The 16,744-nt window shown below is 34.4% G+C and overlaps 2 protein-coding genes across 2 annotated transcripts; both read left to right on the forward strand.

Annotated features, from left to right (window-relative positions):
• Positions 1-444: 444 nt before the first annotated feature.
• LOC108671106 (very-long-chain (3R)-3-hydroxyacyl-CoA dehydratase 3-like) lies at positions 445-8,813 on the forward strand. The gene is made up of 10 exons (XM_018158586.2): positions 445-732; positions 1,105-1,221; positions 1,673-1,783; positions 1,992-2,112; positions 3,122-3,229; positions 3,409-3,536; positions 4,213-4,325; positions 5,753-5,875; positions 6,397-6,515; positions 7,170-8,813. Exons 1-10 carry the CDS (start codon positions 646-648, stop codon positions 7,241-7,243), a joined length of 1,101 nt encoding a protein of 366 aa, XP_018014075.1. The 5' UTR covers positions 445-645; the 3' UTR covers positions 7,244-8,813.
• Positions 8,814-10,112: 1,299 nt separating this feature from the next.
• LOC108671105 (high mobility group protein DSP1) lies at positions 10,113-13,278 on the forward strand. Its single transcript, XM_018158585.2, has 2 exons — positions 10,113-10,289; positions 11,967-13,278. Exon 2 carries the CDS (start codon positions 12,256-12,258, stop codon positions 12,907-12,909), a length of 654 nt encoding a protein of 217 aa, XP_018014074.1. The 5' UTR covers positions 10,113-10,289; positions 11,967-12,255; the 3' UTR covers positions 12,910-13,278.
• The last annotated feature ends 3,466 nt before the right edge of the window (positions 13,279-16,744 follow it).

Below are 16,744 nucleotides of genomic sequence, written 5' to 3' on the forward strand. Positions count from 1 at the left end.
ACTTTTTACATTACACTCATCATCAAAACATTGTGATTGTGGTGGCAAATAGCAATTAGGTATGTGGGGACTGGGGAGTGGGGATTGTACCCTACAAAAAACAAATCAATATTCTAACAAATATAATAAATTTTTTTTACAAGCTACCTTCAGCATGTTGAGTCTGTAGTCACAGACTTGCAGTGGCACAGTGCACTGAGTGCAGTATATCAATATCTGCTTTTTGGGAACTGTGGTGTCATGCTGTTGACTGTCAAGTCATAATATCATGCTGTCATATCAATGTGAAAATATGTCATAATGTCATGTTTACATGTTGTGATGTTGACTGCCATAATGTCACTCAGTCACTGTTGTGATGCTAGGATAGGAATATCTTGCTAATTTAATAATGCTAAATAATTTATGGGAGCCTTAGTTGAGATTTATATACTGGATTATATGAACCTCTGTTTTCTTGTAGAAATCTCTTTCTAGTAGGCTAATTCAGGTTCAAAACTCCGTTGATAAATTTAACAATCTTAGTTCCTTGAATTTTTTGTGGAATGTCAGTCTTTTGATGATGTCAGTCTGAGATGGAATGTCAGATGATGAAGCTCAGCCTTTTTACTATCATTAATTAGATCCTGTTACTGCTGCAGGATAATGGAGAGCAAAACTTTGAGCCCATTTGTTTACTGGGCTCAAACAGAAAAAGAAATCACTCTCAAAATTGATTTGAGAAATGTCAAGGTGGGATTATTTTCTTATTGATACAATATAAATAAAAATGTGTTACTCCCCAAAACATACTAATGTCTATTTTTCAAATAAGTTGTTACTTGTTAATAAATAATAAATTACTTTATAATCTGGATATTGACATTTCTTAACATGTTTAATTGTGACAATTCAAATATATAAAAATATATTTTTATTACATACATACTCGAAGTTTGAGTACAAAATATATATTTTATATATATTTTGTATTTATATATTTATTTTGTATTTGTAATATTTTTTTTATATAAACAAATATATTTTTCAAATTTGTGATTTTTGACTGGAGCAAACTATCTTTAACATGTTAATGCTTCACTATCATCCATTTTGAAATTCCAGTCTCCTGATATTGATGTCCAAGACCATGTCATCTACTTCAATGCTGTGGGAGTTGGCAACCAAGGCCAGAATACATATGGTTTCCAGTTAGATCTCATGTATGCAGTTGACCCAGAGGTTAGTGATCTGAATTATTGGGCTTTGATAACATCAATGCCCAGGACTTATCAAGTTATCAATTACCATAGTAACAAACAAGAGACCTTCGTTGCTTGTTAATGCTCTACTCCCAGATTTTATAATATATCTTTATGTATGATTATGCTGATATTGATGATACTTGACTGATATACTCATTAGGCTCAGAAAATGAAGAGGTAACTAAACAGTATCTTGTTTGCTACCACATTTAACAAGTGCTTGATGGAAATTTGTTTTTCTTGATATTTTTCTAATATTTTAATATAATTGGTAAAATGTTTGAACATGTTACAGTTTTTCTACTTTGAAATGTGTATCATGAACCATATAGGTATTAAAAGTATGAAAGGAAGGACTGTTAACCTAATAATCATAATTTGATTACTTAGTTTTTTATTCCAAGTCTAATGTTGTGTGAATTTTGCAGGCCACCATTGAAAAAGTCACACCCCGCAATGTTGAGTTGAGGCTCACTAAGCAGGATCCAAAGTTTTGGCCAAGATTATTGCATGAAAATCTAAAACCCGCATGGCTGAAGGTGAGCAAGCCAAGATTTTAGGTGTTCCAAATGTTTTAGGTGTTTTTTACAATTGTTTGCAAAACATTTTCATGATTTATTCAGTCACAAAGTCTTCAATTTAATGTTTAATTTTAGTGATGAATAATCATCTTTTTCCTAAAATTAAAATTGATAAAAATGCAATGAAATTTTTGTTGAACTACTGTTCATTATCTGTATTTTCCAGATTGATTTTGATAAATGGATGCATGAAGAAGATTTGCAAGACGAAGCTCGTGATATTCTGGAAGATTTCCCAGGCCTTTATAATAAGATGAAGGCCTCTGAGACTGGCAGTGTTCTCAAACGTGAGTGTATTGTGGCAGCAACAATTTGAGAAATTTGAATAATTTCAATTAAATTCATCATTGTAGGTACAAATTATTAGAGAATATTAAATATTATATAAGAATATTATGTACAAATTGTGAGAGAATATTGATAATTGGTGGATGTTTGTAAATGTAAAGATTGTTTGAGCTTCATTAACGCTTTTGCGAGCAAGCATTGGAATATCTAGAAATTAAAATTTCAGAAAATTTTTCAAGAAAGTAAGAAGTGTTACTATACAAAATATTTATTTGTATGTATTTTTAAAAAATTTGCATATTGGAGGCCTAAATCACACTTGAAAAATTTATTGAATGTGGGCACAACACAAAATATTTTCATTATAATAAAGATTTAGTTGTGCAAATGAAAAAAAAAAAATTTAATTTAGTTCAATTCAATCATATTACTTTAAATAATTAAATGTGTATTGTTGCTTGCACCTTTTAAAACTAATGCAGAGAGAGCGTCAATTTCATCATTGTCAAAACTTTCGATTAAATTCTCATATTTCAATGTTTGGGCATGGTAGGTGGTGATGCTATGCATGGAACAGTGGTCAGATAATTAGTGATTGACTGAGGCATTATAAAGACGACTCAAAAACAAACAGGAAGCTGTGGTGAGTCTCTTTGTGAGGCGGTTCCAAGTGACCATAAATGGTAACTTGCCTGTGAAGAGGTGAATTAGGTATAAAACAAATTTATCCTAAAATTGGCAATTACCATAACTTACCAAAGAAATCTTATCATTTTAGCTGCTTAGATGATTGATATCATCTTCCTCAAAAGAAGTACCTAGCTTTATTCATATTTATTATGAATCGTTATGCTCAATTTTTGGTGATTTAATATTTTTGCTATTAAAAAACACCCTCTTAATGGCGTGGATAAATATTAACCTGTAATAAAAGCTATTATTTGCATATAATTATTTTCCACATTAAATTATTCCACATTACAATTGATATATTTCTTTCACAAGCAGCAGAAAGTCTGAAGAAGGTCTACTTATTCCTGTACAACTTGTGGCTTTTTGTTGGCTTCCTATACATCGTCGTGGTGCTTCTGATGCGGTACGCGAGTTTTGGTGCTGGTAAGTTTGTACCTGCTCGTCTTGAAGACTTGCTGGATATCAAATATTGTTTATTAAATTTGAATTACAGTGTGGGAATATGTTTAGGTTGCAAGTGTTGAATTTTTTAGATGGTTATCAAGCTGTATTGAAAACAAGTTTAATTATTTGCTCATATTTTAAATGGATAATTTTTTCAGAGTCCTTGGAAGGAAGCTATAAAGCAGTTGGCTGGATGATGCACCTGTGCTTCCTGACACAGTTTCTAGAGATTCTTCACCCAATTGTTGGCTACACTAAAGGATCTCCTTTTGAAGCAATAATGCAGGTTTGTTGATGAATGCATTGACTACGATTTGTACTGTAATCGTCTAAATTACTGTCAACGTTTTGATATTGGTTGACAAATTTTATATTTTGTTTTATTGTTATGGGTTTACATTTGGCTGTTTAAACTGATAAGTATATATTGAAAATTTTCTCATTGATTCTATTCTTAACGCTAATGATAATTTTACCATTTGGTGCTCTTCTCAATAAACTTTAGTACTATTAGGCCACGATAAAAATGAATTATTTTGTTCAATTCCTAAGAATTATCTGGTCAGAAATATTATTGATGAAAGACATGAAAGTTGTCAGGAGTAGTAATGTATAGGTTATTGATTTTCTTTCAATCCTCTATTGGCGGTTTGGATGGCTAGATATTTCAGCAAAATTAATGGTAAAAAAATCAATGCTGATTATTTGGTAAATAATGGAACCTTTTAACTTCAGAAATATTCTATAAAACTTTATGTGTTTATGTGTTATTATGTAATACCTATCTTAAACAGATATCATTGAAGACCTGAAAAGTGTTCTATTGATTATCTTCCTATAAAGAAGACTGATTAAAGAATTATATTTTGAAATTTATTCTCTGGTCTTCAATGAATTCAGCTTAAGGAAACAAACTCTGTCATATTATAATAATACCTAACTTATTTCACATATCCCTGTAGGTTTGTGGGAGAGGCGTAGTATTTTTTTGCCTTATTGAAGCTGAACCTCGGATGCAGACAAAGCCTGTTGTTTTCTTCCTCTTCTTCGTCTGGTCAATCATCGAGGTGGTCAGGTGAATTATCCTCTATTACCGTCATACATGCTAAGTATATATTAACTCTCCCATCGGCTTATACAAGTTCAAGTTACCATTAAGAAATTAGAAAAATTTGCAATTCCCTGAATATTTGCACTTTAATATTTGCACTTCCTTTAATATTTGCACTTGAATATTTGCATTTCCTTTAATATTTACACTTCCTTTAATATTTGCACTTGAATATTTGCACTTCGTTTAATATTTGTACTTGAATATTTGCACTTCCTTTAATATTTGCACTTTCAGGAATATTTGCACTTCTTTGAATATTAGCACTTCTAACTCACAGGAATTACATTTTTTCATTTTGATCCCATTGTCATTCCCGTTATTCCAAACCAATTTACAATCAAGCCTCAATTTATTATTCAAACACTTACTCAAGTTTACTTATGTTTTACTTCCCTTCTTAAAAAATGAATTTTCAGTATGTTATATACTGATGTACGATAAGGAGCTTGGATACGCTACCCAACAACCCCTATACACTGGTGGTGCTAGGCTTCTTACCCGCAACACTCACAATCAAACTTAGGAGGACAAATGTCTATAAAATAACTGTCTTCTCCATTATTAGATGTAACTTCAGTCATCATCCGGTAGCTAACATATTTTCGTCCCAATAATTTTATAATTTTTTATACTTGTCTTGAACCTGATAAAAAAGTAAGAGTTACTTTTTTAAAAGTAAGAGTTACTTTTTTAAAAGTAAGAAATGTACTTGTCTGAATTCAATAAATTCAAATAAATGAATGCAGTATTCAACTAGAGACCTAAATGAACATTTTGAATTCCGTGTCCTTTCCATAAAATAGTTTATACTTTTTTTTTTATTAATTAGGTGAATGAACTAAGGAATGAATTGAATGTTTAGTCAACTGATTCACCCATCAAATGTAAGAAAGAAAATTTGGGTTTTTGTTTTTGAAAATTTTCAGTTTTTAACTTTCCTAACTGAGCAAGAATCATTTTCAGTTTGAGAGTTATCCGATGAATATGCTTTAAAAATAATATAACTCTTACAATGTTGGAAGATGAATAAGTAACGAACGAGGATGAAATGATAAAATTAATAATAGGTAAATATTATGAATTATATTATTCTTGAAAGGAATCTTGTTGCATATTCATGCACAGAAAAATAGTTGCTGCGTAATGTTCTACCTACAATTCAAGACGTTCCTGATTCAGAGTTCGGACAGGTTTCCTTAAATGTCATTTCGTTGACACCCGCTAGATTTATACATACATACAATTGAAATTATTATAAATTGAGAAATAATATAATTAATAATAATAAAAAAATTTATGAAAAATATGTTATTATTAAAAAATTTCCCTAACTGGAAAAATACTTGTTATAGTAATTGTGGCATTGATGTCTTCTAATGCGTGTCCAGGTATCCGTTCTATATGCTACGAGTTTACAATATGGAGCTTGGGCTGCTGACCTGGCTGCGGTACAGCTTGTGGATCCCGCTCTACCCCGTGGGCTTTATGTGTGAGGGAATTGTTATCCTCAGGTAAGTTTAGTGTTGAATAGTGCACTGAAATTGTAGTAAGTAGTATAAGATAGCAGAGTAAGCCTGTTTAAACACGGGTGGTTAATGACCAGAGAATTCATTGAGTTAAATTTTCAAGATCGAACAATATTGTTCTATCTTGAAAGTTTAAATCAATTAATTCTCTGGTCATCAACCACCCGTGTTGAAACTGTAGTGTAAACGTGGTGATGAATGACCTCGATCAGTCGGTGCCACGCATAAGAATTTTTGTTCACCTGTAAGCTTTATGTGAAAAAATATGATAAAAGATTCTATAAAGTTCTACTACTAAAAGCGTTAATGATAATAAAGCATTTGCAATTTGTCATTCCTAATAGGTTGGACGCTTCAAAGCTGCTGTCATGCATCTTCCTTACGTCATATTGTTTAGTTCACAGATACATCGTATATATAAACATTTAGTTGAAACGTGTGTGACTTATTTAGTTCTAGTATTTACCATACCATCATTTCATAATGAACAACAATTTTATTTGTAGGAGCATCCCATATGTGGAAGAGACCGAGCGCTTCTCCGTAGCCTTGCCGAATTCGTGGAACTTTGCCTTCCATTTCCCATCGCTGTTACGAATTTACCTCCTCTTTTTCTTCCTGCCTGGTAAGTAGCCGCTCTCATTCTGTGCAATTTTTTTCCTGTGCAAAATAATCATGTTCTCATTCTCTGCAATTATAATCCTATACAAAATAATCATGTTTTCATTCTCTGCAATTATATTCCTATACAAAATAATCATGTTTTCATTCTCTGCAATTATATTCTTATACAGAATAATCATGTTTTCATTCTCTGCAATTATATTCCTACACAGAATAATGACGAGGAACTTAGGTTTATTCGCGCCAATTCAACCTTTGCTCCTTATTTATCCTTCTGTTATTTGGAATAACCATGATAGTGTGATATATATTTTTATTTTTACTAACAATGATATTGTTTCTTATTATTCTGAGACGGTGGCTTCGCCGATAGGTTATATTCTTGTTGATTATTCACTAAAAAATGTATTTTTCCATGTCATTTGTCAAGACCTACATGATTGCCCGACTAGAGTCAGTCACATTTGAACCAAAATGAATATTTTGTTTAGACTGATCGTTGATTTCACTAGGGAGATGACAGGATCTATCAATGGACATAACCAAGATATACAAACTCTTAATAGTCTATCTTCCACCTCTTATTTGCTTAGTTATTGCTAGGATTGCAAACAATTTGTGTTGTTAGTCGAATAAATATGATTTTACTTTGCAGCAATGTATAAGATGATGAACCACATGTACAACCAGCGTCTCAAGAAGTTCTCCAGAAGATCCACGGCTGATTGAAAATTTTCAACTGTGCTTCAAAATCTCAAATTTAGCCACATTATTCATTTAGAAACAGTCTTTTCTCTACTGTTCAGATTATGAATGTATTTTGTTTCTTTGTGTCATTTTCTCCAATTCCAGGTATAGTTAATTCAACTCAATATTTTTAAGGGTAGCGGTGATCTGCGTAGATCGACCTATTGAACGGTCACATAGACTTCTAGTGCTAGAGATTTATTATTTTAGAAGCAACACCTCTCAAAATTTTATGTTTTATTCTCATGCCTCCTAGTCTTGCGTTCTGATATCAAGTTGTTCAAAGTGTTCTTGTTAGCTAATTCAGTATTTCAGGAATAATCTCAATTTAGCTTTCCTTCAGATATATGTGATCATAGTCATCCAATTGACATATCTGAAAACTATGTTCAATTGGATGACATCAAAAGTGAAGCTGATGTCGTAGCCCAACTAATATGTTGTTTGATCGCTTCACAGCGATTGTTGAGTGCGTGTCGATCTCTGAATTTGTTCATTCTCAATAAGTTTCAATGCAGGCTTAGCTTTTAAATGAGAAAAAGAATTAATTTTCTGGTTTGCTGCGTTCCGCCTGAGGTGTCAAGTTTTTTTCTGACAAATTTTTGCGAGCGGTTAGTTACTATGGGGTTATATGTGTTCTTTCTACGACTAAGGCTGCTCCGAGCCTTTTGGTGATAAAATACCATTTCAAGAAAAGTGTATGTACTGCCAGGTACCACAGCCTACCATTCTGCGCCATATTAGATGCTAGAGTCAATTATTAGTAGCATTTTAGCTCTCAATGTGTTAATAATGAGCGTACTAAGTCAGTGAAGTATTTGAATTTAACATTGGACCACTTGGACAAGGTTAATGACAACAGCTGTAAGTAGCAAGATTATCTTTTTGTAGGCAGTGAGTATTTCTGGGAGGGAATAATACCTAATAATCATTCCCAACTCAGCAATTGTTCGCTTACCACTTGCAGAGCCCCTGTGCTTACACATATAGATTAGAAACAACTGTTTTATTCTCTTGGATTATTTCGCACTTTTATGGTGAGCTTACCATGGTCGCACTTGTTAGCCAAATGGTTTTGATGTGGGGTCAAATGTTGGACTTCTAGTTTTGTAAATACAAGGCAAACTTTATGTGTAATAAATTCCTTAAAATGATTTGTTTTGTCGTTGTTTTTTACATGTGTGGTCATTTATCTTGTTTTTTTTTTTTTGTTTATTCTTGTTGCTATATGCACTTATCGGTCACCAATTATGCATTTGTAATGTTGTAGGTTATTTTACTTCACGCGTTAATATTTATTGTGAAATTCCAACGCCAGATTTAGTTTTCGCCTTTTGAAGCCTTAATTTAAGTAATTTAATTATTTGAATGAATGAGTTTCACTAATATTCTCGATTTTATGCCAAAAACGTGTAAATTTTTTTATAAGAAATACCTACGCAATACCTCATTGTGTAATGTTGGAAAACACTGTCGAAAAAATTCAATTTTTACATATATTCGAAATTTGTAAGCTTTCAGTTATAAAAGATATTCCGAAATCTCTAAAGTACTAATGTCGTTTGATTATCCTTTGATGAACTGCAACAACTTTTTGAGGATTGTTGACTAGCTAACCAAGTTGTTTTAATGGATTTATAGATACATGGTGTCAGCTCGGTTGTAGTGATGGGTAGCGAGGTTCAATTCAATCTCTCTTGTAGGGTAATTGCCTTTCTTATGTAAGCTACCATGATTAGAATTAAAAATGCATTTTCGCTCCTCATAATGTTCTCCTTATTTCTATAATTTGCACGATGCATATATGAGGCTTGCTTTGAGAGTGTGCAATTACTTTGTCTAATGGGAAGCATTCATTTATCTACATTAGGTCCTGGAGTATAAGAGAACGAATTTAGCGCGACTCTTGATAATGTAATCGGACTTGGTTCAAAATTTTATAGACAGTTTGAGCGTAGCGCGTGGTGAATTATATACTCTGGGTAAAAGAGGAATTTCTTTTTGTTCGTCAGATTACACCCGATGATAATTATTATTCATTGCTATGCTATGTATCGAAGTCTGATGTACAAGTTATTATTCCTCGTCGTAGAGAAGAACCCTAATTTTTTTAATCTGCGGGCAATGACGGTACAGCATTGGATAGTTATGCTATTAATGACTTGAATGAATAATTATAATATTTCATCGCAACTGTCATTCAAAATGAGTCCGTTTTGTTAGGAATAGTGTGTAACTAAAATTAAATGAATGTATAAATCTAGCATGTGTCAACGAACTGACATTTATGGAAACCTGTCTGAATCGTGAACGTCTTGAACTGTAGAACATTACGCAGCAACTTTTTTTCTGTGAGAACCATTTCATGGCGAAGAATATGCAACAAGGTTCCTTTCAAGAATGATATCTGCAACGCCGTAAATAAATATTCAAGTGATAGTAGTTCTGTTGAAATTGCAGATGATATAGAAATTAAAATTTTACTATTTAGGGAAATCTGTGTTTCCTAGCTAACTTCTAAACTCGACAGTGCTTGACTACGAATTTAAGTTAAATAGGAACTGTCATCGGTGTTTGCAGCCATATTGCAATTCCGATTCAGTGTAAAGATCCTTTCTATCTTGCTTCCTAGCTTTCTTTGTTTATTATTTAACTATAGAGTGTTAATTTTTGATAGATTGTATCCGCAAAATCCAACCCATATCTACTTCACACCGATCAAATTTCGGCTCTTTAAATTTTCAACTACCTATCAAATAACGATTCTCTTGTCATAGTGTCACGTTGTCTTAAATTCTTGAGAGCAATAACAAATGTAGATTTTTAAACTTCAGAATACGTTCGCACTCTACATTGCTAATATCCTAGAATCGTCAAGTTTCCTTGAAGTGAACATTAAGAAATTTGTGGGTACGAGTTGTATAGTGCGACGATTGGGCTACCGACACCGTAACGAGACAACTGATCAATTTTCATAGGACTGCCGATATTCGGGGTTTGGTTTTTACCAAACTCGTTTAACTTGGAGGTAAGCTCGTTAAATTAAGATCTCTAATGTGCCCTATATCTTTAATTAAATTTATTTGGGTGAAAGCGAGAAGGTGAGAGCATCAAACCCTCAGTTTTGTTAATTTTTTATTTCCTTGAAAATAGCTGAAACTTTCCGGTGAACGCTTGGGAAGCGCACTGACATTGCCGGGTCTCGGTTTCCACATTTATAGCTATTTTGCGATTAGTTTTGCGTGGTTTCAAAGTCTTAACATTGCAGCCGGCTTCGTTGCCCAGATAGGCTATGAAATTTATAAGGCAAAAAACAATCTCACTTTGGTCGAATCGTATTTATTGCTAATCCATAAAGATTCGGTACTTATTTATTTGCATTAAGGCAGAATTTATTTGAATTCCACATAGGCTATCAAGTTATGTAACGGATTCAAACCTTCCCTCTCTCCAATTATTTGTTCCCTTTTAATTTTGGACGTATACTTGTAAATGAAGAATACTCGACTCAGGATCAGGAAGCATCATCACTCAAACAAGCTCTGTTGGTTAGGCTTAAAAATCCTTAGATGCTTAATTAAAAACTGCCTGTACATCTCTTTTGTAGCTGGAATGATTCAATATGATTCATTTTGTGCCCGCTTAAGTATTTTGTGAGATTGATTGCGAATTCTTCAAATGAGTGACATAAGTTAAATTTGAAGTGTTAGTACACTGGCAAGATTAAATATTTTTATATGAATTCTTTCATCAGTTTTTTTATAGCAAGTTTACATTCCAGATTTGCAATTAACTTAGCAGCCAATGCTTCTTTTTGATCATGAAAAGGGAGTACAGAACAGCGTCGACATTTAGTTCAACCCTGATTTGACTGAATTGTGATGTCTGCTTACTATGCAAGCTTTCCTGGTTAGAATTCATTCAAGTAATCGTAAATTTGCTCATAAAAATGCTTTTAATTTTTTTAAATAGAACAATCTTGAAATATTTCTCTTCTGGCCAATTGAAGACGTCGGATTGGTCACGAACAAATTTAAATTCATCTACAGCAGTAACGGTAATGACCTAGTAAGAACTTTTGTTCTCGATTTTCGTTGGGATCAAGCTAAGGTTGAGCCTCAGTTCCACAAATTCTCGCATCAAATAATTTGTACTCAATAACTAAGATTGCATTAAAAAAATTCTCATTATGTTCATTTGACTTCGGTTATTTGGTTTCATGTTCTTCCTTGAAATTCCATCAAGCTTCAGAAACGACTGAAATGGCGGCCCTGAGTTATTTTATTTGTGAAATTGTCGAGTTCACATTCTTTAATATGCAACAAGAACTTAAAATAATTCATAAAAGTTTCATTACTGTCTTTTATAAGCGCAACCTTCTTAAGTCGACTAAATATTTCACAATTAAAAAGTTTTAGTTTAATGTATGTATCTAATGCCTATGAACTCGCTCAATATCTTAGTAATTTCCTTTATCTCTTAGCCTTACTTCAGTATAGACGAGGCTAGTCCAGTCCAATATTATAATCAGACTTTCAAGTCTCACTTTACTCTCATGATGAAGTTCTAACACTCCTCTATATCATCACACCTAATACTAAAAATTAATAAATTAATTTTAAAATAATTATGGAACATTAAGTATTACTATATCCAATAACTCAACTCCCTATGAGAATAAATAAAGGGCTTTATTCTTCTGCAGAGTCGAAGCGAGAATGCTTTTCGGCCAATAAGAAGACAGCATTTTCCCGCTTTTACTTGAGCTCCGAGAGTGAACCCCGTTATAGCGATTACTGGTAAAGAAGGCGCTTGCCAACTGGCGCCAAGTGAGGTTTGTGAGGCCGGTGCTTTATATCGGGGTAGCCGAACAGCAAGCGCGCATCAACGGACTCAGAGCGTCTACGCGTCTGGTTCAGTGAAGGTGTGTAGTCTTGTCAGCCAGTGATACGTGAGCCTTTTAAACTTCGCTTTTACTGAATAATACAGCCAACATGCCTCGTGGAAGACCAAGAGGTGGAGCAGGCGCCACTAAGATTAAAGGCGCCATGAGTGCGTACGCGTGTTTTGTTAAAACGTGCAGAGAAGAACACAAAAAATTGCATCCGGATGAAAACGTACAATTCGGCGAATTTGCTGCTCAGTGCTCCCAGAGATGGAAGACGATGTCCGATAAAGAGAAAGAAAAATTCCACGAGATGTCCGTGGAAGACAAGGGAAGATTCGCTGAACAGATGAAGGATTACGTACCACCACCTGGCACACCAAGAGGCAGAAGGCGCCGTCGCGGAGCTAAGAAGGAAAGGGATCCGAACAAGCCCAAACGTGCGTTGTCAGCATTCTTCTATTACGCTAAAGACGAGCGCGCTAAGGTTCGGGCCTCAAATCCAGATTTTTCAGTTGGAGAAGTTGCAAAAGAGCTTGGACGACAGTGGAATGAGCTGACGGAGGCCCAGAAGGCGCCTTACGAGAAGGCTGCTGAGGAAGACAGAGCGCGCTACGGCCGGGACATGAAGGTTTACCGATCAGGCGACATGCCGCCAATGAAGAAAATGAAGTCCAGCAACGGCCACCCCGAAGCTGGAGCTTTCGACGATGAGGGCGAAGATTTCGATGAAGATGACGATGATGAAGAAGGTGATGAGTGAAATCACTAATTGTGATTTGTACAAATTCTTCATCCATTTATGTGAAATATAAATTGCTAAGTATGTTGTGAAGTGAGGTTTTGCAAGTGTTAAAAATACTTGCTTCAGGACCACTCTCTCAAGGATAAGCTATTATGTTCTAGATTTTAGTGGCTTGACTACTAGCTTGGATACTTACTTTGTTAGCTAAGCTTGAAAGGAATTTGGTAATAGATTGAAAGTGGGCTTTTGAAGCTGATGTTCTGTATATTTATACGAGTGTGTATGACTGTAGGCAGAATTGTTAGGCTGTGTAGTTTTTACTTTTTATTAGGCTTAAGAGCCTGTGTTTCCATAAATCTTGTTCAAATTTCACTTTCATTGGAATAACTTACTTGGTATCCTTGCAATGTGATTTGGTAGATTTCTTCTTGATTATTTTTTGATTTACTATGACAGAAAATTTCTTACTGCTTTTGTTTGTAAAATGGTAAGACCCAGCCTGATATTACTTTTTCCATGTGCACAAGAAAATTTTTTTGCACCACTTGATAGGTCCTAGGCCTACCTCATGCATTCATGTTAATCATAGTAGGTACCTAGATGAATTTCACTGTTTGATTCTGCTGAGATATTAAAGTAAAAATTAGTAAATGAAAATCTTAGCAAAGTCTGTGACTTATTTAGGAGTTCACTGATGTTAATATTATGCAAGGAGAAAAATTTTGTGTCTTGAAGCTTACCAAAACATAATTTTCTTTTTTACTTTTTGGCCTTGGTTAAACTACCTGTAGGATAAATTTATTGTCCAGTTTCTTTGGTACTACAATAGTATTGCGCCTTGTGAAATTCATTCATTGTATTCATTGCTGTTGTGTTTTTATGACAAGTAAATAGACTCAAAATTGTTCAATTTCTGATAAATGAAGACACGCTCATTATGATTATTTCAGTAGGATTTGTACTCCAAATTTGGCAATTTGGCACCTTGTGTAAGCTCTAGCATGACATAAATAAATAATTTTTAGGAAGTGCGTGTAGCCAACACACTCGAGATGCTGTTAATAATCATTAGTCTTGTGTTCACAAGTATCTAGAAGTAATATCTGACTTCTGTCTAGGTATAAGTTAACCCTCAGACAGTTTAATCATTTTCATGTGTATAGGCCATTATGGAAAGCTTGCTTTTCTGTACTAATTTGGTCCCATATTTCTACAAAAAATGTCTAAATTATGTTATTTTGAGCCTGACTTCATTATTGGCTTCCTTATCTGCTACTTCATTGATGGACCTGGTTACTGACGTAAAATTTTCTGTATTGTATTCTCTTTAGTTTCTACATGTGTTGGTCATCTCCGCTAGAAAATCTTGATCCCTCAAGAATTTTTGAATGGATTCCTCTTACTTTCATTTATAATACTATAAGTATATTTTGAGTAAACGGTAATCATTTTTCAATTGCATTTTATTAAACATCCTCTTTGTTCTAAACACCCATATTTTAGGAGTTGAGCAATGCTGTCATACAGAGCAATTTTTAACGTCTACTTCGTATACGTTTCATTCTTGAAGAAGTATTTACCCTCTACCACCGTATGTCATTCTCTGGGAACATAACTTTCAACTTAAATTATACGGAAACTATTGAGTGTAGCAACCTGAGGACGTTTGTACGCAACAGAGAACATTTTAAAGTTGTACGTGGCGGCAACCATCAGTGCAAGTCATTTTGCGCTCACTAGAACGTATCCTTTTTGGGAAGGAGGCTTGTGACTGACAATATTGCTCCGGTTACTCGGGTCAAGCGGTAGAGGGTTAATAACGAGTTTTTTTAAAAATTAACGAGTTAATTTTTTACATGTTATTTTGGCCAGGAAAACGCATTGAAATTTGCCTCTGGATTTACAGTATGCTCCTGATTTTGTATACAAAATAATTTAACATCTAGATTCTGTCTAGAGTATTGTTAAATGAAGTTCTATGGTGGTGGCAGTTCAAGCTTTGTTACGAAGTTTTTCATTTTTCATGCAGTACTTTGAAGCATTTTATAACATAAATTTGAAGCTAATATTTCTCAAATTCGCGTGACGCGCTTATATACATTTGGATTATTATCTAGAAGTCGTGTTCTATCACGTAAATGAATTGATTGACTTCATTAGGTTAAAATTTGTTTCGCATGAACGAGGGCTACCTCTGGCTTGTATGAAGAGGTGAGGGAGGAGCGCTCAAGAGGAGGAGGTGGTAGTGTGCTAAGTGTGGATACTGATCGAGCTCTTGGATGGGAGGGCGGTGTCCAGCTCGAAGCGGAATTGAAAAGCAGGTAGAAATTCCTATCCTTACATTTGGTTGTGGATTCTTCCCGTGCGTGCGAAGATGCGATTTTAACCTTGCTCATAAAAGTCGCCATATCCATTTGCTTATTAATTTAACATTTGAGTTATTTATGGCATTGTTCTAATTTGAATTTATCAGCCCTATGATTGAGTCGTAGCTACGTAACGCTTTACCTTAAATGTTCTCTTAGCATTGGAACAGAAGTAATGACTTCACCTGTGAAAACGTCAAATCCAACTATAGTGTGAAAAATCTCGTTCTGTTGGGAGAGCCGAAAATGGTGGTTCTCCTTCTAGATTTGAATGCTGATGTGCAAGTGGTGGAAATATTTTTACTAATATTTCAACGTTGATCAAGTCGCTCAATAAATCATTTATTAGAAACCGCTCGAGTATGACGCTAGTTTTCTGCGTCCGTGGAGGCAACTGAGACCACTTCATTATAACGTGTGCATCGCGGGAGGGTTTACTGAGCTATTTTAATGATTTCGCTGCAGATGTACGTTCGTGTTGAGGATTTCGTGTTAAATTGAAAAGGTGTCTTCTGTTTTTGGTGGAATAATTTCAACAAAGTGACAAAAAGTTCACTCTATATTAGTACTTTTCGCTTGCGATTTCGTATTATTATACCAAAATATCGAGTAGTGAATTGGAAAATAACCGAACATGTTCTGAATATATCTTAAATTGTTTATACTTTTTTGATAACTAATAATTAGTCAGGCTACGCTTCGCAATCAATTCACCTGAAAGATAAAATCAAATTTACGCTTATTCGTGAGTATAATCTATAATCATACAGATCTTTGAGTATAATGGAGAAAACTTTGAACTGGCCATGAATTACCGAGCTGCGAGGCTGCGCTTGAGAGTAAAGGAACGGTTCGATACGGAGGCAGCTGCTGCGTCTGAATAACGAAGCTTTGGTAAGTAATCGTTGACGGTCCAGCCTCGGTGCGTTTACCGTTTCTTTCAGCTGCCGCGTTGAGTCATCACTGTTCCGCCTCGGTGTGTGATTTGGGCGCCAAATTTACGAGGCCTGCATCATTCAAAGTATTCTTAGGTTAGCAGTGTACTACTCGGATTCAACGAATCTAATTTCTTCTATTAAACCTCCGTAACTAACATGAGAAACAAACTATGTGGACAGTAGTCAGTTCATAAATTTTCAATGGATTGATAATTATGGAAGTGAATGAACGGATTTTGAAAAACCAAGATTGCTTCGAACAATTACCGAGCAGTACTAAAAAACCCTTTGGGTAAATTTCTTTTGTTCGCATTTTTAATGAAGTTCCTCTGTAAAAACTTGATTTCCTTGAATTGCGCATTAATTACATTTTTTCCACATGTTAATCTATAGCAAGGTCGCCACTAAACATTCAATTCGAGTGGTTTGCGCAAACGAACGAACTACTCATAACAGTATTGCTCTTGCGGGGCGTTAGTTTTCACACGGCATGTGAGTGATGCGACTAGAGAAGGGGAAGGCAATCGGCGGCTAGGGTATTTCTTGCGT

The sequence above is a fragment of the Hyalella azteca genome, unplaced genomic scaffold (genome assembly GCF_000764305.2).
Source record: "Hyalella azteca isolate HAZT.00-mixed unplaced genomic scaffold, Hazt_2.0.2 contig13219, whole genome shotgun sequence".
Taxonomy (NCBI): Eukaryota; Metazoa; Arthropoda; class Malacostraca; order Amphipoda; family Hyalellidae; genus Hyalella; species Hyalella azteca.